General features: G+C 46.7%; 1 protein-coding gene across 10 annotated transcripts in view; it reads left to right on the forward strand.

Moving 5' to 3' along the window:
* HNF1B (HNF1 homeobox B) overlaps positions 1-22,499 on the forward strand; it is an 84,919-nt gene that overhangs the window by 33,359 nt on the left and 29,061 nt on the right. For 8 of the 10 annotated variants that reach the window (XM_044993571.1, XM_044993564.1, XM_044993569.1 and 5 more), the window contains 3 exons: positions 3,969-4,168; positions 9,780-10,044; positions 11,558-11,796. In XM_044993571.1, the coding sequence (XP_044849506.1) occupies positions 3,969-4,168; positions 9,780-10,044; positions 11,558-11,796 (704 nt within the window). The remainder of the gene's footprint in view (positions 1-3,968; positions 4,169-9,779; positions 10,045-11,557; positions 11,797-22,499) is intronic. The other 2 variants (XM_044993568.1, XM_044993570.1) reach the window with 1 other exon arrangement.

The following is a 22,499-nucleotide window of genomic DNA, read 5'->3' on the forward strand; positions in this document are numbered from 1 at the left end:
CAAACTCATTTTCTGAAAAGTCTCTAGTCCTGGCTTAAAGCTTACTGCTTAGGTGAATATTTCTGCCAGTATACTCGCTTGCTAAACTATAAATGGAACGTGATGCAGATACAGTTGGGGCAAACCAGTTATCTTGAATTCAAGTGACTATTCCTGTAAGAGATTTGGGGGGAATGTGTCCCCTCTGTTGATGAAGTATAAGAGATGTGAGGATGTCACCCAAGGCATTAGGGATGCTAAGTGCAGGACAAATGCCTCTGTAGGAGAATGATGGGAGGCAGGAGAAGTGCTGACCGTGGCCCTAGAGTCCTGATTGTCTTTCCCACTGATTTCATTGGCCCCACTTGCAGATAATGCAAATCAGATTTGACTCTACCGTTTTTATGTTGGGGGAATGGGGCAGCTCGGTTTTCTGCAACACGACTGAAGATTTTCCCCAGATGGTCTGGACCTGGAACTCTGTCACAACCCTAATGCAATGGTGTTTGCTACAATTAGGTGTTTGCAGGATTGACCCCGTAAGCACATGAGTAACTCAATTTATGGGACTAGTTCAATTGAACTATGCTTCCCTGCTCAGGTTTTTACAGGTATGAGGACATGGCATGAAATATAGAGCAGCAGTTCTCAACCAGGGGGCTGGGGCTCCCTGGGGGGCCATGAGCAGGTTTCAGGGGGTCCGCCAAGCAGGGTCAGCATTAGATGTACTGGAACCCAGGGCAGAAAGTTCAAGCCCCGCCATGTGGGGCAGAAGCCTGGGGCCCCAAGCCCCACCACCTGGCGCTGAAGCCTGAGCAACTTAGCTTTGCGGGGCCCCTGTGGTGTGGGGGCCCCTAACGTGGCTCTGGCTTGTGATCTACTAGATATGCAGAAAAACACCTGTTGTGGCACAGGTGGGCTATGAAGTTTTTATAGCACGTTGGGGGGGGCTCAGAAAGAAAAGGGACCCCGATATAGAGCAAAGCCAGCAAGTTCTGAAAAATCATTTAATTACGGTAATTACAGTTGCCTATCAATGAGACGCCACTTTCCAGCCACCTTATGTTCTGGGTCTTTCTGTATTTCTACACATGAGTCTTTCGATATTTCACTGATGTGTGGATTGTTTCAGCCCAATTCTGTTTAAATGGGCTTTGAACGTCATTTACAATCATATCGTTTAATTTTGACACTGTTTGTAACAAACCAAAATCTGTTCTACTAGAAACGTTTTCCTCCATCGTATGGGCGCACACCTTTGTTATGGGCGAGGGCTGTCCCTAAGTGCTAGGCTGTGGCAGTATCGCCTGGGGACAGGGCCCACGTTTCTGCTCTCTGGACAGCACCTGCACTGGGACTCCTAAGCACTAGGGCAATAATAACAAGGTGCATGTATGTATAATACATACCACAATGGCTGGTGTCATATGAATGAATATGTAGGAAAAATGTCACTGACGTATTCCTTCTGAAAAGTCACCAAAACAATTTGAGGGACTTTATTAATGGCTGTAGCAAAATTAAGTGGAAAGGTGTCAAATTTTGAGCCTACTAAACTGTGCTTGGATCCTGCATTGCATAATCAATAGACCCCAAACTCCTCTTATTTTATTATTATTTTTTTTTTTATGTTGTTGTTTTTATTACCATAGCACCCATGAACCAAGACCCCATTGTGCTAGGTGCTGTATGAACACAGAACAGCCAGTGCGAATTTTCAGTACTTTGAGAAAGCAGGATTGGGCGTGACAATAGTTATTGTTTTAGAGAGGAAAAAGTGCACCATTATAACAATATTTTTCCGAACTCACTTTTATGTTGGTTACCAGTAGCTTTGTTTTCAAGCTGCTTTCAGGACAAAAGGTAAGACATCTATGGGATTTTTTTTTTCCTCGACAAATTGAAGGATCCAAAAGAGCAAATGAACTGAAAATGCAGTTGGATGGTTATTCTAAGTAAAATATTAGAATAGCTCATTATTTTAGTGCACAACTCTGTGACCAAGTTCATGATCAAAAATGATTTTTCAGCATAAAGCACTTCCTTTTAATTCACCGTCCTTGTCTATAAAAATAAATCCAATCATTAAATAATTGACATGTATTTTTGCATATTAACCTGTCCTTACAACAACTACCCTTAGCAGATTTAACAGTATTTACCATATAATGTATTTATTATTTAGTTAGAATTATATGCACCCCAAGAAAGGATGCCTGGCCATACACTGAAGGTGCCCTGGAAATAATTTAAAGATTCATTAAAATCAGATCCTGATCCTGCAAATATTGATACACTTGCAAAGCCCGTGCATTAAAAATCATGAGATGTGGCTCAAAAATAATCAGATTTTAAAAAATCAATAGATTTGTCTTCTGGTTTTTGAATCTTAAGGGTGTATTTGGCTCCTGTTTTCGGGCTTTCCTCTGCTACCATGAGGGCTAAAAATATGACTTTTGTAAATGAAAGCTGGGATTCTCACATAATCACTTACTCCAGGAGCTGAGAATTTAAGGGACGAAAACAACAAATGTCACAAGATTTGTGATAAAATCCATAACGGCTGGCAACACTGCTTACACACTGTGAGTAGCCCAGTTGACTCCAAGGGAACTATTGAGAGTGGATAAGGTTAAGCATGTGCCTAAATCCATTGGAGAATTGGGGTCTTCATATCCAACTATAATTAAAGTGCAGCACTACAATTCAATATAACCATCTACGGAGGGAATTCAGAAGCTCAAATCACCTTGTCCCTCCTACAATTCTCCAGGCTTATAATTTCTCCCATCCTGGTTTTAAAAGCCTGGCGGGGGAACATGAACTTTGCAACATGTCCTGAAGGTCCTCAGAATTGGGCTTTTCAGACCCAAGTCCAAATGTCCACTCTGACTTGAAGCAAACTTTCACAAGCTTTTCCTCAGCTTGGTTTCCCAGAGTTGTGAAGCATCTGCTGAACCTATCTCTTTATCGGGTTTTGGAGAAGGCAGCAGGATCATAGGAGGGCTTAGGAGTAAGTTGTGAGTCTCACTATTAATGAAGGGCTAAAATATTTACCATTATAAAGCTATTGTTGGATGTAATTTGTAAAGAAGGTCTGGGTCTCAACAAAGGCTACGGTCTTTGCTGTAACACTCCACATGATCTTCAGTTCTTTTGGGGATAACTCATTAATGCAGCATGAAAGAGCATAGAAAAGAGGTTAGGTTAAAAAAAAATTGTCCAATTGTCACAAAATTAGAAGTCTTCACTATCTGCTGTGTTTATGTAAGGAACTCCTATTATGGAACATGTTGTTCATACATATCATCAAGGGGAGTGATTATTATTACTATTGCTACTACTAATACTTCATGCTTCTATTGGACCTTTAATCCAAGGATGGTGGATCTCAAAATGTGTAATTAAGCCTTGCAACATCCCTGTGAAGCAAGCAAGTTTTATTTCTCTTTTACCAATGGGTAAACTGAGCCCCAGGCCGAGATTAGGTGGCTAGACAGTGGTGAAGCTGGGAATGGAACCTAGAACTCCTGACTCTCAATCCCTTGCTTTAACCACTGAGCAATATTATCAAATTAACTTTTCACCCAGCTGAGGTTATTCCTAGGGGGAAGTGAGATGTGACCGGAAGGAGTAAGTCTGTGGATCAGATTCAGATTAAGGGACTGATCCTGCCCCCTTTGGAGTGAAGCGTCTTCCAGGGGAGCAGGGTGGGATCTGTCTCTGTGCTGGGTTCATGGAGAGAGTGATTTTTAAGGAGGCCGACCCATCAACAGTGAAACCGCCCACCTTAGGCAATTGAAAGGAAATCCTGTTGTGGGTTTTTGGGTGCCCACCTGTAATGGATTCTGGGTTCACTAGTGTATTCAAAAGGTATCCAATTAGTAATAGATTCTTAGCAATCAGCCTTTGGTTTTTGTCATTGGAATGAGCTTACCTGGGGCACCTCCCTCAGACCAAATTAACTGTTTGTTTGTTTCCCCTTGTAGTGAGGACCCCTGGCGGGCTGCGAAAATGATCAAAGGTTACATGCAGCAGCACAACATCCCCCAGAGGGAGGTGGTGGATGTCACAGGCCTGAATCAGTCTCACCTCTCCCAGCACCTCAACAAGGGAACACCCATGAAAACGCAGAAGCGGGCAGCGCTCTACACGTGGTACGTCCGGAAGCAGAGGGAGATTCTCAGACGTAAGTAGTCTGCTCTAGACGCCCTTGTTCCTTCCAGTCTTCGCGCTGCGGCTCGTTAACGTGCAGATCTGCTCTGAAAAGTAACTGTGTAATGGGACTTCGTGTTTCTGTTGATACCTCGGTCCAATCAGGCACACGTTTGGCTTTAAACCTCTGATTTAATAGGGCCACATGGTTAAAGTCAAGCATGTGCGTAGTGCTTTGCTGCATAGCCGTGGATTTACATGCTTAGAGTTAGCTGTGATAAAATGCTTTGCTGAATCGGGGCTTGAGTCTCTCAGTGGTTTTTGTATCAAATGCTCTCAGTCAGTCAATGAAATGAAGCAGGTAGAAAATGAATTATCCCCCCTTTTTTTTTCATGCTCAAATCAAAGTTTATTGTCTTACTGAGACATTTCATGTCTTGAAGCAAGCATAACGTCCTGATTTAGTTGTCCATGTGACCACCACAGATCCTTGGTAGTGCCATTGCTCAAAGGATTGAACTGCATTTTTGATGGTTTGTTTGTAACTTTACTGCATAACATTTTTTAAAAAAGTGTTTGTACTTAGATGCATCTTTTTTAAAAAGCCCATAAGAAATACACTGAAGCCCACTGAGCAGCAATGTTCCACTTCCGTGTAGCCCCCACTAAATCACTTTGAATTGCCCCATGTATGTGTTACAATGAGAACCAAACAATTCATAAGGAACACCTGATTTAGATGACTTTTACCTCTCTGTCTGCAGCTTCTCACATTTATTCATTATTCACAAATATGTGGGGAATATTTTCTTCAAATAATCCTGGGTCTGTAGCTTGTTTCTGAACCGTTTGTTGGGAGGATTCTAAATTCAAGCTGATTTGATTGGACACATAAGTAATCTGATATTTATTTCTGTTCTCTCATTGCAAGGGTGTGACTCTTAGCACAAATATTCACCCCAGAAATTTGATTCCCTTTGCCCCCAGCTGAGCCTAGCTCAAGTCACATGAAGAGTCCCAGCAGCTTCAGTGAGATTAGTCGTGTGATTAGTTAGGCACATGCAGGGCTGGCTCCAGGCACCAGCGAAGGAAGCAGGTGCTTGGGGCGGCCAATGGAAAGGGGCGGCACGTCCGGGTCTTCGGTGGCAGGTCCTCAGTCCCTCTCTTCCTCTTTGAGCTGCCGATCGCCTTTTTTTTTTTTTTCCCCCCGCTTCGCCGCTTGGGGCGGCAAAAAAGCTGGAGCCAGCCCTGGGCACATGCATAAGTATCTTTCTGAATTAGGGCCTTGGAATATTCCTATAACACTTGTGGTTGCCCTGGATGTTCCAATCAGTGAACTTCTTTGCGGCAGTATTTGTGCGAAATGAACTCTTAAAAAAGGGGATGTGAACACACCAGAAGAAAAATCTCTTTTTTCAGAAATGTGACTATTTGAGGAAATCTTTTGGGGGCAGTAATTTTCCAATACTCTAGCGGTAGCGTTCTGATCATGTTTGCCACGCTGGTCGGAATCTTCCCCTGGATTCTTAAAGGGGCAATGACAAATACCTTGGACAAAAATTGTACATTGATAGAAATATAGTTGTCAATTTAAAAAAAATCATTGAAATCAGCTGGGTTTTTTAACCTGAATTTAAACCTTCCTTTGCAGTGTTTTACAAACCAGTGGTTACAGCCTTGTGCTAATGCATGAGAATCAGAAAGATTTTAATATCTTGGCTAATGGAACAAAGAGTAATAATGAGAGAGGGTTTCTATGGTGAGACTCACCCCTTGTGCAGAAGTGCAGTTGAGCACACCTTAAGCTTAAGGGTTTAAGTGGGACTTTAAGTGGCGCTGAAACTGATTAAATTCACCCACAAAGAATAGGCCTTGCCAGAGAAACTGGCTACTTGGTGATAGAATTAGAGTCAGCAGGTGAAGGGAGCTCACTGAACATGACCTATTTGCATCTTAGTAAAGCATTTGATACGGCGTCTATCAGAGGCCAGGAACAAAAAATAGTAACGGGATCAGCTGATGAAGTCTGATCCTGATCCCATTGGTGGGATTTGTCACGGAATTAAATGCGAATGTGATCAGATCCTAGAAGTAAATATGCATAACTTTAAGTGCTCGGTAAGTTGGGGCACGTGAATTTGCACATGTTTGAAGGAGGGAGATGATTCTGTGGGTAGCTTGGGGTGATGGACTGAGAGTAAGAAAGAGAACTTTCCCGCATGGACAGGGCGAGAGACTGGGTGGCCTAGTTATTGACTATTCTGATGTCACTGTCCAAACGAAATGAAGTACAAAACTAAATGAAGCAAGCAGCCAGCCCCAGTGGTGGAAATTCACATTTTAAAATTCTTTGCTTTAATGATCTAAGGCTAAGTTAGTAGCAGGGCCGGCTCCAGCTTTGTTGCCGCCCCAAGCGGCGAAGCGAAAAAAAAAAAAGGCCGATCGGCGGCACTTCGGCTTCATTCTTTGCGGCAATTCGGCGGTGGGTCCTCCGTTCCCTCTCTTCCTGTTCGGTGGCATTTCGGCAGCAGCTCAAAGAAGAAAAGAGGGACTGAGGGACCTGCCACTGAATTGCTGCCGAAGACCCAGACGTGCCGCCCCTTTCCATTGGCCGCCCCAAGCACCTGCTTCCTTCGCTGGTGCCTGGAGCCGGCCCTGGTTAGTAGCATTATATGGAAGGATAATAGTGTTTCCTCCATCATTCCTTTTAAAGGATGGTGTCCCTTTTTAAAACACCCCCCCCCTAAAATTCCTGGGTGCTGCATTTCCATGTTTCCTTCAGTGATGCTTAGGCAATGAAGAATGCAGAAAAGTTTTAGGTTGTTCCTATGGCCTCCTCTAACAACCCAAATCTACAAGGGCCCAATATAGCGTGTTCATTGAGTTCAATGGCCCCACAGACCTCTCCTTTACTCATGTAATTAGCCCTTACTCCTGCAGTTCATCTCATTGAATCCAGCTGGGGCTATCCATGTGAGTCAAGGGCCCTAAACTATGTCTTAAAAAGTAGTTCAGCATGTGTCCTCCCAACGGGATGGAGTATCATTCTATTTCCGGAAGATGGGGACTCCAGAAAGTCTTTCAAACTGAATGTCAGTGCTTTGAAAATCCACCTAGAAGGGAAAAACCAACCCCCTGCTCCAACCTTGGCCTCTGTTTTCTGCTTCTCTTGTTGTCCCAAGGGAAAAGCTATTATAAAAAGAAGGAGAATTTCCCTGCAAAACTGAGAATAATAAAACCTGCCATCAATCTCCCTTTACGGCTGTGCTGACAGGCCCCAGCTCTGTGGCAAGCAGGCGTGGAAGGTCACCCGTTCGCCTCTGCTGTGCTGCATTGCCCAAGGTGTTCAGTTTTGGAAATGGCAATCCTGCCGCATACATGAGTTGCTTTAAGCTTCCTTATTGCTGGAGGAGTGTGTTTGTTTCCCATTGGTTTGAAATGGAGCTGTATCAAAGGAGGGGAGTTCTTTAGGAACAAAGAGAGGCAGGATTCGGGGGGGATCTTTGAAGTCTGACTGCTTAACTCATAACGTATTAGCTTGAGTTCACACAATCCCGCCCTGAACAAGTACACGCAGGCACAGAAAGCCAGGCCATGAATATGTATCGTCTGCATGTGCCTTCTCATTAAGGGAGCTGCCACACAGCTCAGGGAGCCTCATACATATCCATAATAATTTTAGAACATGCATCTGCGGCTGTGTCTTGGCAGAGGCATGGGAAGGCATTTTGCAGATTAGCAGCAATCGCAAGAGGGAGAGGTAAAACTCATGGAAAAGTCACATATTAGGGGAAAGTTGGACCTGTGCCCTACCGAACATTCTCGGAGCTGCCAAAAATTCTGACCTTCCCACCTGCCGTCATCGTTCATTGTCTTGGGGCTCTGCACTCCCAGGCTCCAGCTTGGAGCAGCGGGGAGAGAACCTGGTCTCGTAAGATTTCCAGTCTGGCTTTGCAAACCTAAGAGGTTTGGACAGAGAATCTTCCAAATCCTTGGATGCTTTCTCTGAACTTCGAGTGGAACAACTGACCCTTTCAGATTAGCCCATGGCTACTTGATTATTACTATCTTGAGTCCCTTGCGTGGAGCTGGTCTACGCTACGACGTTAGGACGGTTTAACTACATTGCTCAGAGCTGTGAAAAATGCCACGCCCTGTGCCATGTAAATAAACTGAGTGATGCTCCAGTGTAGACACTGCTAGGTGGACCGAAGAATTCTTCCATCCACCTAGCTACCGCTTCTCGGAGGGGTGGATTTACTACAGCGGTGGAAGAACCCCTACACCTCGTAAGAGACAGTCCCTGCCCTGGAGAGCTCGCCCTCAAGACAGACAAATGGTGGGCGCTGGGAGAACTGAGGCACAGAGAGACTGAGTGACTTACCTGAGATTGCACTTGGTGCCTTTCTCTCGAGTTGATATCTGCTCCATTTTTGAGAGGTTGGCTATTTATTTATGTTTGCGCAACCGAGCCCCTCTGAAACCATTACTGAACTGATTCACAGCACCCTGCTGAGCGAAGACACTGAGGCACAGATAAGAGGAGTGACTAGGACCCAAACTGCCAGCCTTCCTTTAATGTGTCCTAACCACAAGCCACTCCCTGTGTCCCCCTTCCTCCCAGGGTAATAATCTGTAAAGTGCACTGATGGCTCGCTATAAAACATTGAAATAGGGGGTATGTTTTGTGCTCAGCTACATTCGTGTCAATCCAGAGCACCCCCCTGAAGCCGGTAGCTATCCTGGATTAGCACTGGTGTCGTCGCTGAGTGCAGGACGGGGTGTGGAGACTGGAACTCTGGGGAAGCCTGTCTGAAGCGTAACTTAAACCAGTCTAAAAAGCATCAGAGCTGCAAACAGCTGTGAGCTGCTCACCCAAGAGAGGGTCCATTAAAAGGTGTCAGGGGGTTGCCAACCATGGTCTTCGTACACGGTTTTGTGCCAGGGCTGTTCACAAGTCTGTGTTTCATGTTTTTCATTGCGAGGGTGTGGGTGGGTTTGGGAAAGGCAGGGAGAAGTGGGTTCCCTTTCTGATCCTGCTGGTATCCAGATTGCTGCCTGCAAATAAATTGCCTATTGTTTCAAATTGCAGTCCTGCTAAGGCTCTTTAGCAGAAGAGCTCAATGGCACAGACTGAAGTGATTAGCCAGCCCCAGTCTCACACATCCAAGGATAAATTTATTGACCTTTCCGTTGATGGCAGTGGGGTGTGTGTGGCTGGTGTGTACTGTACTGGGTCTCAAAATTGTTCACGTAACTTTCCTAACAAAGCAAAGCAATTGGCGTCAATGCAGCAATCACTGGGTGATATTCTCTGGCCCGTGTTATACAGGAGGCCGGACTAGATGGTTCCTCTTGATCTTAAAATCTATTGTTATTTTTATTTATTATTTTTTTGTATTGTGGTGGTGGCTAAGAGCCCCAACCACTGACCAGGACCCCCTGGTGCAAGGCTCTGTACAAACAAAAAGACAGTCCCTGCCGGAAAGAGCTTACAATGTCAGTATAAAACAGACAGCAAGTGGATACAGGGAGGCAGATGGGGGAGCACAAGGAAACAATGTGACGATATGAATATGAATGCAGGTTATTTTCTGAGTGGCAGTGGCTATAGGCCAGATCAAATCTGCTCCTTTCTCTTTCAGAATTCAACCAGACAGTCCAGGGTTCTGGAAATATGACAGACAAAAGCAGTCAGGATCAGCTGCTGTTTCTCTTTCCAGAGTTCAATCAGCAGAACCAGGGCACGGGCCAGCTCGAGGACACCTGCTCTGAAACCCCCAGCAAGAAGATGCGACGGAACCGATTCAAATGGGGGCCTGCCTCGCAACAAATCTTGTACCAAGCCTACGACCGGCAAAAGAACCCTAGCAAGGAGGAAAGGGAAGCTTTAGTGGAGGAATGTAACAGGTAAAATGGCACTGGGCTGGCTCAAGAGAATATTGTCCTCCCCCCCAGCTCCATTGTCTCTCAATTAATTGGCGAGTCTTTGTTTAAAAATACAAACAAGCTAAGGGAGGCCAAGTCCGTATGGTCCCAGGCTTCTAGTAGGCACTGTTGGAGAGAGGGAATCTGCTATACGTAATAGGAGCCTGGCTCCACGGATAAATGACTATGGGATCCTGGAAAAGACGTTCCATCCCTTCCCTTCTGCACGATTCTCTCTGAGGGCTGGTCTACACTTAAAACGCTGCTGCGGCACTGGGAGACCGTCAGCCTAGTTAATTCACCTCCGCGAGAGGCGGTGGCTGTATTGACGGGGAAAGCTGTCCCAGCAACGTAGCGCTGTCTACACCAGGGGCATAGGTCGGTGTAACTGAGTCACTCAGGCGTGTGGGTTTTTCACGCCCCGGAGTGATGCCATTATACCGAGGTACATTTCTAGTGCAGACCTGGCCTAGCATAAATTCTTTCCTTCCCCGTGAGAAGATGCGATGGGCCTGAGTTGCAAGGTTTGGATCAGACGTTCCCCCAGGCTTGCGTGCGTGTTTCTGTTGATTGAAGCTCTGATGCAGAAGAGGAGCCAAACACGTGCCTAACATTAACACGAGCAATTCTACTGAAATCAAGGGGACTATTCAAGTGTTTACCGTTGAACTGAGCTCTGCTGGATTGGGGCCCTATCTGGGTCACAGAGTTTAGTTCCGAATCCCAGCTGTCTCCAAGTTCAATGGTATCCATGCCCAGGGTTGGGGTTTGTGCCCATCCCGAATGCCAAGTTTAGGCTTGTTTAAGGAGGGCTGGAAAAATCCGAACCAGCCCAAGCCCAAGCCTTTGTCCATTTTAACACCCAGCACAAAATCAAACCGCTCCTTGGGGTTCTCAAACGCTGAGAATTTACTTTTATTTTATTAACTTTTTTACATGCTGCTTTGGCCTAATGGGTCTTGGCCAGGGTTGGAACTGCAGCTGCAAGGTGCAAGCAGGAGGAAGGGTCATCCAGTGCCTTAGACTGGGATTTGGGTTACAGGTGTTCAATTCCCTGTTCTCCCCCCACCCAGAATTCCTGGGGGACCTCGAGCATTGTCTCTCTGTGCCTCAGTTCCCCATCTGTAAAATAGGGCAGGGCCGTAATCCTCATCTCACCGGGGTGTAGTGAGGATAAATACCAAGAGGTGATGGGCCAGATAAGTACCCTCCATGGACGCGTGATCTTATAAACACCTACATAAAATGCCTTGTGAAAGAGGGAGTCTAGCTGGTGTGCTGCTGTTTCACTGTGTGGCCTTGAGCAAGTCACCCTTCCCCATTCTGCCTCAGTTTCCCCACCAGTAATAGAGTGGGAATTGTGCAGAGATGTCATGGGGATGCACTCGCTATTGTGCTTTGAACCAGTAAAGGGCTATGGAAATGCGATGTATCGTTATGGACTTCATAGCAGCAGGCGACCTGTTCCAAAGTGTTCTCTTCCTTCGCCCCCTAGGGCGGAATGTCTCCAGCGAGGCGTGTCCCCCTCCAAAGCGCACGGGCTGGGATCCAACTTGGTGACGGAGGTTCGCGTCTACAACTGGTTCGCGAACCGACGGAAAGAGGAGGCTTTCCGCCAGAAGCTGGCCATGGACGCCTACAGCACGGGCCAGCCACACAGCATGAACCTTCTGCTGTCCCACAACTCGCCCCATCACACCCAGCCCAGCTCTTCGCCCCCCAGCAAAATGGCAGGTAAGCGAGAACATAACCGTGTGCAAAGTGGAGTGGGAATTGGTTTTGCAAACCGCTTCTTAGCGTGTGTGGGGAGGGAAGTGTGACCTTGTGGGAAGCAGGAACCTGGAGATCTAGCTGTGTTGTCTCTTGAGCTGGAGTGATTTTAGCTTGTCTCCCTTGCCTGTAAAATAGGGCTAGATTCCCTAAGTGGCAGGGTGGTGGTTGTGTGGCTTGTTGCAATATTGTCTGTGAAGAGGAAGGATGGGCTTGTTGTGAAGGCACCGGACTGGGTCTCGGGAGGCCTGGCTTTAATTCGTGTTCTGCAACAGATTCTCTTTGTGACCGTGGGCAAGTCCATTTGCCCCTCTGTGCATCAATTCTGTACAATGCAGGGGTGTGGTACTGTGTTTTCCCAAACCTGGACTTCGGGTAGAGTTTAAGGCTTTAATCTGTCTGGTCTATTTAAACTCCTTGGGACAGGGACTGTCTCTCTTAGTATGTGTATATAAAACACCTGGTACAATGGGACTCTGATCTTAGCTGGGCCCCGCTAGGTGCTACCGTAGTACAAATGTGAAGGTCTTGGAGAAGAGTGGTCGATGATGATTATTGATGTTTGTGTATTGATTACAAGTTGGATTTCAACAAGGTGGAACCTCTTGATTTTTGCTGGTTTTATGAGATTGATTTGATTCCTTACACTAGCCGGAACCAGAGAAGAAGTATATAGCTTGCACTGCTTTGGCATTCACTGGGTGTGCAAGTGAGTTTACTGGGGGAAGAAAGGATGCGGCAGGAAAAGCAACTAAGAAGGATTCGATTGGGGCAGGGCCCGTTTTTTATTCTGTTTGTACAGCACCTAGCACCATGGTGCTCCTAGGGTGCTACCACAATGCAAATAAATAGCAGTAATAATCGGAGGAGTGAAAGATAAAGCAGCCATGTGGTTCCACTTTCAAAACACAACCCCCTCCTCCACACTGGGGAGTGTAAGCAAATGCCACAATTATGGCGGGGTGGAACGTAGTCCCAATGCAATAGCAAATTGGTGTAAGTCACTCATTCTGCACACCCACTAAACACAAACTGGAGCAAGTTTACATGCTTTCAACCCCTGTGGCCCAATATGTAACTTGCATCCCATTTATTTCATGGGCACTGAATGTGACCCTAAGAATCATTCATCTGACCTGTGATGTGAAATCAGTGGGGTTGCGTGAGCGTAGCTGGGAGCAGAATTTGTCTCCTTGTTACGTGAAATGTCCCCTGTAATTCTCCTTCAAACTGCTGCTAAGTCACTCCTGAAATAAGCACCATCCAAACTTCCACCATGCAAAACTCCCCTGCTTTGGGGTGTTATTTATGAATCCATTCTTGACTCACAAAGCATTGCTAAGATTCACAAACCCGCATCAGTGGAGCCCCCAGGTCTCCACTGAGCTGAGGAGCGGGTGACAATCGTGCATTGGAACTAGGTAACACTTGGCCAATTTGACTTGAACTTTTTGCATTGAAATTTGCATTTGCTTCAGGCCTAGGCAGGCAGGTTGAGCTTAATCCATGAGAGTCTAACCCCCCTGTGACTGCACATGTCTACAAACCCCCATGACCAAACACTCGAGGATGGGATCTGAGCGGGGTTTGAAAGAGGGGATTGATCAGGTACTCAGAAAGCAGCAGGTTAAGCCACTCGATGTCCTTTGAGCCACCTCAGCATAACAGATCATGAGATGGGGTTGGACTGTGCAGAGGCCCTGCTCTTTTCCCCCTGCATCCTGCCCTCCCCCAAACCCAGCAGTGATCTCCCTCCCAGCCCCACTCAGTGAAGAGCCCTTGACTCCTTTCTCATGGCCAGCACAGGGGGTGGCTGTGCTTTTTGAAATCCAGGCCACAGTGATTGCAGATCAAGGCTCTAGAAACCCTCCTCTGCCTCACTAGCACATCACTCCACCTCGGGATATCGACTCCTCGCCCCCAAAAGGGCGGCTGTCTCTGTCCTCGTCAGGAAGGAGGAGACGATGGTCTTGTGGGGAAGATCCCTGGACTGGGAGTTTGGGAAACCTGGGTTCTTTCCCTTGCTCTACTTTTGTGACCTTGGGCAAGTCACTTCACTACTCCGTGCCCTGTTTTTCCTCAGCTGGGGTTAACAAACGCTTCTCCTCGCACGTGTCCTGAGTTTAACTGGCTGGAAGGCACAGGGAGCACATAGGAGGAAAAACGGAGTATGGTTACGTGGATACTGTGGGTACAAACGGTGTGGGTGTGTGTGGCTGCTGTGCTGTCAACTAGCCACACCCCAGAGGGAGGCGCATGCCCAGATCTGCTCTCTTGGCAGGCTTGCCAACCTGCTGGTGCAGCTTGGCCCTTTGACAGCGGGGCAGAGTTAGAATAATGCAGGGGACTGCCTGTGATGGTAGCTAGTTGGCATAGGCCCACCCCACTGCCCTTCAGAATAGCCTATCCTATGAAAGCTGCACCTGGATTTTAATGTATGCTGTGCTTTGTTTTGCTGGAGAGGGCAGGGTGTTACCAGCTGCATAGCTCTTCAGCTCTTCCCTATAGGGTAGCCTGCTGCTGCGCTTGCACGATCCCCTGGCACGCTGTGCTTGCACGATTCCCTGGCATGCTGGCCTTTCAGCATGCTGAAGACTTGGGTGAGGAGCTGTGGAAGGAAGGGGTGGTTTGGCCTCCATTCTGGTGTTGGGGTGACCGCACAGATTCGTCCTCCTTCTCCCCACCCCAGCCAGAAAAAAGCAACAGTGTTTTATGATCTTTTGGTCTGAGCAGGCTGGCTTGGGGAACTGAGAACTGATTCCACCATGAAAGATGAGGGTAGATCCCTGCATGTGCCCTATTCCTCCGTCCCACACGTCCCAGTTAAACTCCTTGAGGAGACAGAACTTCTCTCTTTCCAGGTGATTTGTCTGGGATAAAGGTCTCTCTCCATTCTTTTCCCTTTCACACTTGGCTTCGTTTCCATGTTCTGGTTCTGTCATTCATCTGAGCTTTGCTTTCAGTCCTTCCCCTTAGTTGCAAATCAACAGAAAACTCTAAATAGATTTAAACCAGAGACAGCATCACTGAGGGGCAGGGGACAGGAGGGAATCGGACAAGAACAAGGCTTGCAGAGAGTGGAGGCTAATCAGAGAAGTCCCTGACTTGAGTGAGTGGTGTGGGGCAAGAGGCATTGTTGGGAAAACAATCCCCATTGTCTTTGTACCTGTAGTACAAAGTCAGCAAGCTCAAGAGGCAAACAAAAGAGGGCAGCTTTCTGACAAGCACTAGGGTCGCGTGGGGGTCAGCCGCTCTCACCGTTGGGTCCTTCTGATGGTTCACTGAACAATACAGCATCCTCCTCTTTTGCTATAAAGAGACAATCAGAGCAATCCGTCCTACCTAAAATCCACGGGGCAGGGATAGGAGCTGTCGGTGTCTTGGAAATCCCTCCTTATTTACTGGTTTCCGAGTAGCAGCCGTGTTAGTCTGTAGCCGCAAAAAGAACAGGAGTCCTTGTGGCACCTTAGAGACTAACACATTTATCTGAGCATAAGATTTCGTGGGCTACAGCCCACTTCATTAGATGCATAGACTGGAACATCTAGTAAGAAGGGGTGTGTGTGTGTGTGTGTGTGTGTGTGTGTGTGTGTGTGTGTGTGTGTGTGTGTGTGTGTGTGTGTGTGTGTGTGTGTGTGTGTGTGTGTGTGTGTGTGTGTGTGTGTGTGTGTGTAATACATACAGAGAACATGAAAAGGTGGAAGTAGCCATACCAACTCTAAGAGGCTAATTAATTAAGATGAGCTACTGTCAGCAGGAGAAGAAAAACTTTTGTAGTGGTGCCAGTGTTATTTATTGTATAGCATCTTAGATATACCTGTTGCTTTACAAAGACTAATAAAGACAAGCCCTGCCGGGAGAGCTGCCAATCGAAGGGAAAGACAAGTGGAGGATGAGGGCAAAGAAGTGCGTAATTTGTGCCAGGGCATAGCCCCGGCACCTCTGGGCTCGGCACCTCTGGGCTCGGCACCTCTGGGCTCGGCAGGGCATAGCCCCGGCACCTCTGGGCTCGGCACCTCTGGGCTTGCCGCATCAGTTATGAATGTAAAAATATTGCTTGAGCCCCAGTATCGAATTCCCTGAGCTCCGGCACCTCTTTCATTACAAAATAAGTGCTGGGGCAGAGATAACAGCACCATGCTGTCTGTCCAGATTACTTGTGATACCCTATAGTGAGACATGGTCCCTGACCTTAAAGCTCTTACAGTCTAACTCAGATAACTTCACTTTTGAATAAGAACTGTCTCTCTAGCTAGGGAATGAGCAAATGGGGCACATTCCCCCCCCCCCCACACAAGCCACTAACTACTGGAGCCCCATTGTTGACCTGCAGACAAAGCTAATTAACTCCTGGCGACAGGGGAAGGTAAGATTTGACACATGCTTGTAGTAGTGATAAGGGTGGCAGGCTTGGATGGTCTCACCCTTCTGTGATACTCAAAGCAGCATCATGTGGGATTTTCTGCTTCTCCTGAGCCCAGCCGCGGTTGCTCACCTGGAGGGACTTCCATGGGCTTGGTGGGGAAAGAGAAAAGCTGGATTCATGGGCTCGCTCCATCCACTGTATGGGTTTTCTTTATTTTCTTTCCAGAACACACAGCCTTGTTTTCTATTCCTGTTCTCTGCATCACTGTTTGCAGGGACCCTAGGCCTCATGCTTGTATGAATTGATGCTGGTTAACAGGGCTTTGGAGCGGAGCCCGGAGCTGGAGCATGGACCAGTAGGTTTTTGCCCAGAGCTGGAGCTGAGCCAGAGCGGAGCAATTCAAAAAATGGATTGCTCCAAATCCCTGCTGGTTAACTATGTGAAATGTCCACTTTCTGTGCTGAGCCGCCTGTGGCGTGTTCCCAGGAGTCCACCGATGTGCAAGTGGGTTACCTGTGGAACTTTAACCTATGCTACAAATTAACATGTTGTTACCAGGTCAGTCGCGTCAGTCAGACAGCAGGTGATCACTTTGTGCATCAGTATGAACAGGAGCAAGCGATTGGTTTGCATCTCTGCTGGGATGCTGCAATTGATCAGCTGGACTCGAGGGAGTCAGCAAGGGAACAAAAAGTCACAGAGGGCTGGGGGAAGACAGAAGGCAAATATCACAGCGGGTTAAGGGGGGATATTTTGAAGCTGTTTGGACTAGGAAGCGTTATTACGGACAGGCTCAGACTCACAGGGCCTGTTTGGGCCCCTCTCTGTTCAATGCTCAGTAAAGCAGCTCCCTGGATGCAGCTCTTTGGTACATATCACTTAACGATCTGCCCTCATTCAGAGCAGGCACCTAGGATAACGAACGGGTGGATACTTTTTTCTGTGCTGTCCATCCAAGATCTCAGTGTGGTTTTCAGACATCAGTGAATTTAGTCCCACGACCCACCTTGGAAACGTGGCTTTTTCTTGCCTGCATTATGGTGAGAGGTAAATAATTATTTTACGGTGTATATATCTCACTTTGCATTTACCATTGCACCCCCGCCTGGAGCTCTGGCTGCATTACAAGCATCAAATAGTAACACACACAAAGTAGGACATTAAGATCCTCCCTGAGACTCTACAACCACACAAGCCCTACTGGAACCAAGGCCTACTCTTATTTACACCAGTGTAAATCCAGGGTGACTCCACTGAAGTTAAAGTGAGTCCATTTGGATTTATGCTGGTTTAGCACAGAGTGGCCGGTGGAATATATTTTAGAACATAAATGGAAGGCACTTCTGAATGGGTGCTGAATGTATGATGGTAATGTGAGTATAAAAGCAGGCTTATGTGGGGGGAGTCTATTTGCCGTCAGTAAGGAAAGCTTTAGGATTGCTGCTCATCCAGCGGCAATGCATCCATTCCACATACAGCAAGTACATGATGACCAGAATGTGACCCTAACCCTGGAATGTCCCACACAATAGGGGTGGCAGGGAAGAAGTTTGCCCTTCTGTCATAGGCTGATTGCTTACAAGGTGCCCTACAAGCACATTGTCAGCAAAATCAGCTGTTTTCAGTGTTCTCCTCCCGGCTTCACAATAATATACCAGCATGCAGCCCTGCGTTGTCATGGCATTGTCCCCCTGATGCATGCTTAATTGACAATTAAGCTGGGGCTTTGAACAAGTCTTGTTGCCTTTGATGTGTCCTCATCCTTCCACCCTGTATTGGGTCGCTCCATGACATCCTTTGTCTTCTTCTATTAGGGGGACTGCAATTGCTGTAACCATGTTCATTTATCTTGAGGCTGGAAGGCCGTTAAGCCTGGGTCTTTATTTTCCTAGCACTAGACTCAGCCAGCAGGAGCTGTCCCGGGATATAGGCCCCAGTGACAGCCTATTCTGAGGCTTCTTTTGAGCAGGCCAGGAGTGATGGCTGCCTCCCTGATCTAGTTACTCAATTGGCGAAAGGCCCCTTTGGAAAGGTCGAGAAGGGGTTGGCTGTGGGAACTGATTGAATTTGCTGGAGACTGGTGCTCATATTGATTGGATTCCTCAAAGGAGGAGGAAATTGGCACGGGATATGAGTAAGGCTGGCCTTGGATGTCGGGCGCATGTGTGACTGGCAGCTTTCTGGCTATGCTGAAGGGCACTGCTGTCTGCAAAGGGCAAACCGGTTTCTTCAGAGAGCAGGATTCTTGCCATATTTTCATACCTACTCCCAAGAACAGAGCAGCCTAGACGAGCAGAGAGATGCAATATATGATCTCAGTCTGGGGATGGTGCAGTGCCTGGCATAGAGAGTAGGATTTTAACACTGGTTTTGGAGAGTGAGGAGGGGGTTGGAGTGGGGAAAGGGCTTTTGGTAAGAAGAAGATTTTCCTCTATAGAGGGATCTTTGGGGTGTGGGAAGGGGGTCTGTCAAAGCATCCAGATCCATGCGTCTGGGGCTGCCCCTGGACTAGCGCTGGTAACTGATTGGGTGGGGGGCTTTTACGGAGGACACAGCGACGTCCAGATGTGTTGGTGCTAGAGGCAGACCTGTGTGGATCTAGATTAGGCTTTGGGTCTGAGGCTGAATTGAGGTCAGAGATCAGGCTTGGATACAATAGTATAAACCCCTTGTGAGTTGCTTTCATGTGGGTTTTTTTGTTTTGTTTTGGTTTGGTTTTTTTTTTTTTTTGGCCCTGAATGTCAGAAATCTCTCAACTCCCTAATTTTAGGAAATTCTGCTGTCTTGGAACACATCAGAATTGGATCCAGACATGGGGTCCCTTTCCACTGTTAATCCAACATTGTTTGCATAATCCTAGGGTCAGGTTCAGATCCAGGGGCTCAAATCAAACAGTCCCTTTCCCCTCCTGCCCCCTCCAGAAATGTATAGGGTGCTCCGATTCAGGGCTCCAGGTGAGATCTCATTGCTAACTCCTACCAGTGGGTTGTATGACCCTTGGATTGCTGGTTAGTGACTTCTTCCCTAAGCATTTTTAATCAGGGCAGAGGAATGCCTGCAAGAAAGTAGCAAGATGCAGTTGGCTGGCAGCTCCCCATACCAGCTGTCTCACCGACCTCAACTATGGATGTCCATGCTGGGATTTGAACTGCCCTTGCACCATGTGTGGGGCTGTCTGGAGCACTAAATGCCTTAACAGCTTAATGGCGTGCCTGACTGCAGCAGCCACCCTCCTCCAGCCTCCCTCTCCAAATGACTTCTATGGACAGGAAATACTGGGATTTGAATGTATGGAGCAGTGGCAAAATCGTTCCTATGTATAACACCTTGGTTAAAAAGAGATGATTTGTATTCTTCAATGAAAGGAGTGTGAGTACCGTAGTTAGTACCTAGAGGGCCCTTTTTAAAAAAAAATAAAATAAATCAAAATAAATACATATCTGAAATCCTCTGGGGGTATCCATCCATCTAACCCTTAACCATAGTTTTTAAGTATTCAGAGATAGATATTTTACAGCCTATTTAAATAGCACAACTACTATCATAAGGGGATTTTTCTAATTCCTGAACTTGTCCCTTGCTATAGCGCATTTATCAGTGTTCTCCATTGTCTGTTTGATTTGAAGGTCAGACTGTTTTATCTTGTTAACTCAATGCCTTCCCATAGACGCTGGGTTTATGCCATTTTTATCTTCAAGAGTCCCGAAAACAATCAGGATATTGACGAGATTAACCAGCATAAAGCTCAAAGCATTCTGCTGTCAATTTTCACGTGATAACCTAGTCAGACTCTAGGGTTTGCATACAAAGAAGCAAGGCAAGAGCTGGTCTTGTGGGCGTGTCTACTCGCAAATGAGGCAACTGTGTGTCACTGGGTCCCATGCAGGCTGGCACCTGGAAGCAGCCAGAATAGGCACACACAGTATGTCCCAAATACAGCCCCCGGCCTGTACAGAGGTAGTCAGGAACAGAGAATAGTCTGCGTGGGTGCGGGGCTTGGAAGCCAATGTAGGGTCATGGAGCGAACACTCATAAACATTAGCCCCCCAGCATCTACGCTACAGCCTGAAATACCACCTGAAACAGGAGCAAATATTGGTTCTTGGGAAGAACAGAGCCTCTATTATCCAGCTCAGCGTTAACTCTACAGTTGATCTCTTCTCCCACTTGTAGTGAGTGAGATTCATCAGATCACACAGAGCCAGTGATTAAACCAGAGTGTAATGAGTGCAAATGTCGTGGTGTGCCTTGGACACACATCCTGACAAGTTCCTGTCAACAGTGGGTCTGATCCAAAGCTTCCCGACACCCATGGGAGTCTTTTTCATTGACTGGCTTAGGATCGGGCTCTGTAAAGTGGCACTGCAATCTTACTTAAACCGCCTCTCCTGGACCCAGGGTCAGGGCTGAGTAACAAGTAAAGAGTGAGCAATAACCTTAAAACTCCCCTAGTCACTGTCAGCGCTTCCTGTTTGAATCTCATCCACATAACTAATGTGGGCACGGTTGGTGACTGGTGAGCCAGTCATCTAGGGTAGGGTGACCAGACAGCAAGTGTAAAAAATTGGGATGAGGGTGGGGGGTTAATAGGTGCCTATATAAGAGAAAGCCCCCCAAAATCGGAACTGTCCCTATAAAATCGGGACATCTGGTCACCCTAATCTAGGGAGGTGTATTTGCAGTTCAAGTCAGCCAGTTTAAGCAAGCTGCAGCGAAAACCATCAGTATCCAAACAGCAGGGAGTATTGTCAAGGCCAGATAGATCATTAGGTGGTGTAACTAGAGATACGCCATTAAAATCCAGTGCAGCTATGCCAGCTAAGAAGCTAGCCCTGTATCCTCTAATGCATCAAACTGAGCTGCATCGCGATAAAAAATATATATTTGTAGCATACCCTTGAATTCCTTTTGGTACAAGTGGTGATCACAATATCCGGACGCAACAAGCAGGCCGATCAGTACAAAGTTGGTTCTGATCACTTCAGTTGATATGTGAATCTTACAAGTTGTTCGTTATAACCTTGGGTTACTTCCATTGGTTCCGATTCTAGATTCTAATGCCAGCGGTATACAACTGGCATTGCCAAGCAATTGCAATATTTTACTGTTCTGTTCATTGTCCTGTTAGGTCCGTACAGTGTGCTGTTAGAAGCCTTTCTGGTTTTATTGGGGGTAATTAGAACTTTATGACACCAGCAGAATGGGAGGGTCTCATCCCCATAAACAGGTTTATAATGGATATAAACTGTGCACCCTATAACTTAGCGAAATTAACACTTTCAAGACAATTAGAGTGGCAACCCACAAAGCAAATAATGTTTCACTCAATTCACTTTTGAGCTGGAAATCTGAAAAGGAGGAAGGCTTTTTCCACTTTGCCCTCTAGCTCGACATGCAGCTGAAAGCAGGGCCGCTGGCTAAGATATAACCATTTGAAAAGCAAAACCAAACCTTCCCATTTAGCAGGTCCCATTTTGCTGGCTACTTTCACTATCTGAAATCTTTGCAAACTGTTTTGTCCATGGCGCTCAAGGTAGCTCCACCGCAGAAACAACGCAGGTCACATTACGGTAGTTTGTCCAAAATAAGATGTTAGGCTTGGGGTCCAGACACCGCCTGTAGTTCATGGAGTGTTTTTGTTTTGAAGCCAATGACGCTTCAAATAAAAGTGCCTCCTAGTGGTGTCAGCATTTGCATTGTCAGCCTTTGTTTTCAGGGAGTTATAAGCAGTCCATAAAAAATTCACCCACAACTGAAACTGGCCATACATTAATTCCCCAGCCCAGGAGACTAAAAAGAAATCCAGTATGCAAAATTTTCAACCAAATAATATCCATCTGGTTCCTAAATTGTAAGAGAACCAGCATCCTGCTCCCCAAAACAATTAGGGGTTGCAGTTGCTCTTTTTGTGCTCTTTCCTCCAACTCCAAAATCCTATTTTGGGGAGACACATTTTTCTGATCCTTATTCAGTAATTTCTCTCTCACCCCACATAACAGTGGGCTGTGTATTAAAATATCTTCCAAACAATCTCTGGCTATTACCAGTCACAAGCCCCACAGAAATTCATTCCGCACCTCTGCCAATAAATCCCCTCCCAGATACTCACACACGGCAGAAACCTGGCTCAAATAAACAAATCTAGCACTGTGTCCCAAAAGCCATAAACCTCAGGGTCAGATGGGACCACAAGAGGGAGTGAGTGCTGGGATTGAGGGAGCCCTTCACAGACTAACCTGCAAAAGGATTCTGGTACCATGCAACTACTATGATGGGCCATAGGGGGGTATTGGAGGAAGAC

This window comes from Mauremys mutica, chromosome 19 (assembly GCF_020497125.1).
Source record: "Mauremys mutica isolate MM-2020 ecotype Southern chromosome 19, ASM2049712v1, whole genome shotgun sequence".
NCBI lineage: Eukaryota > Metazoa > Chordata > Testudines > Geoemydidae > Mauremys > Mauremys mutica.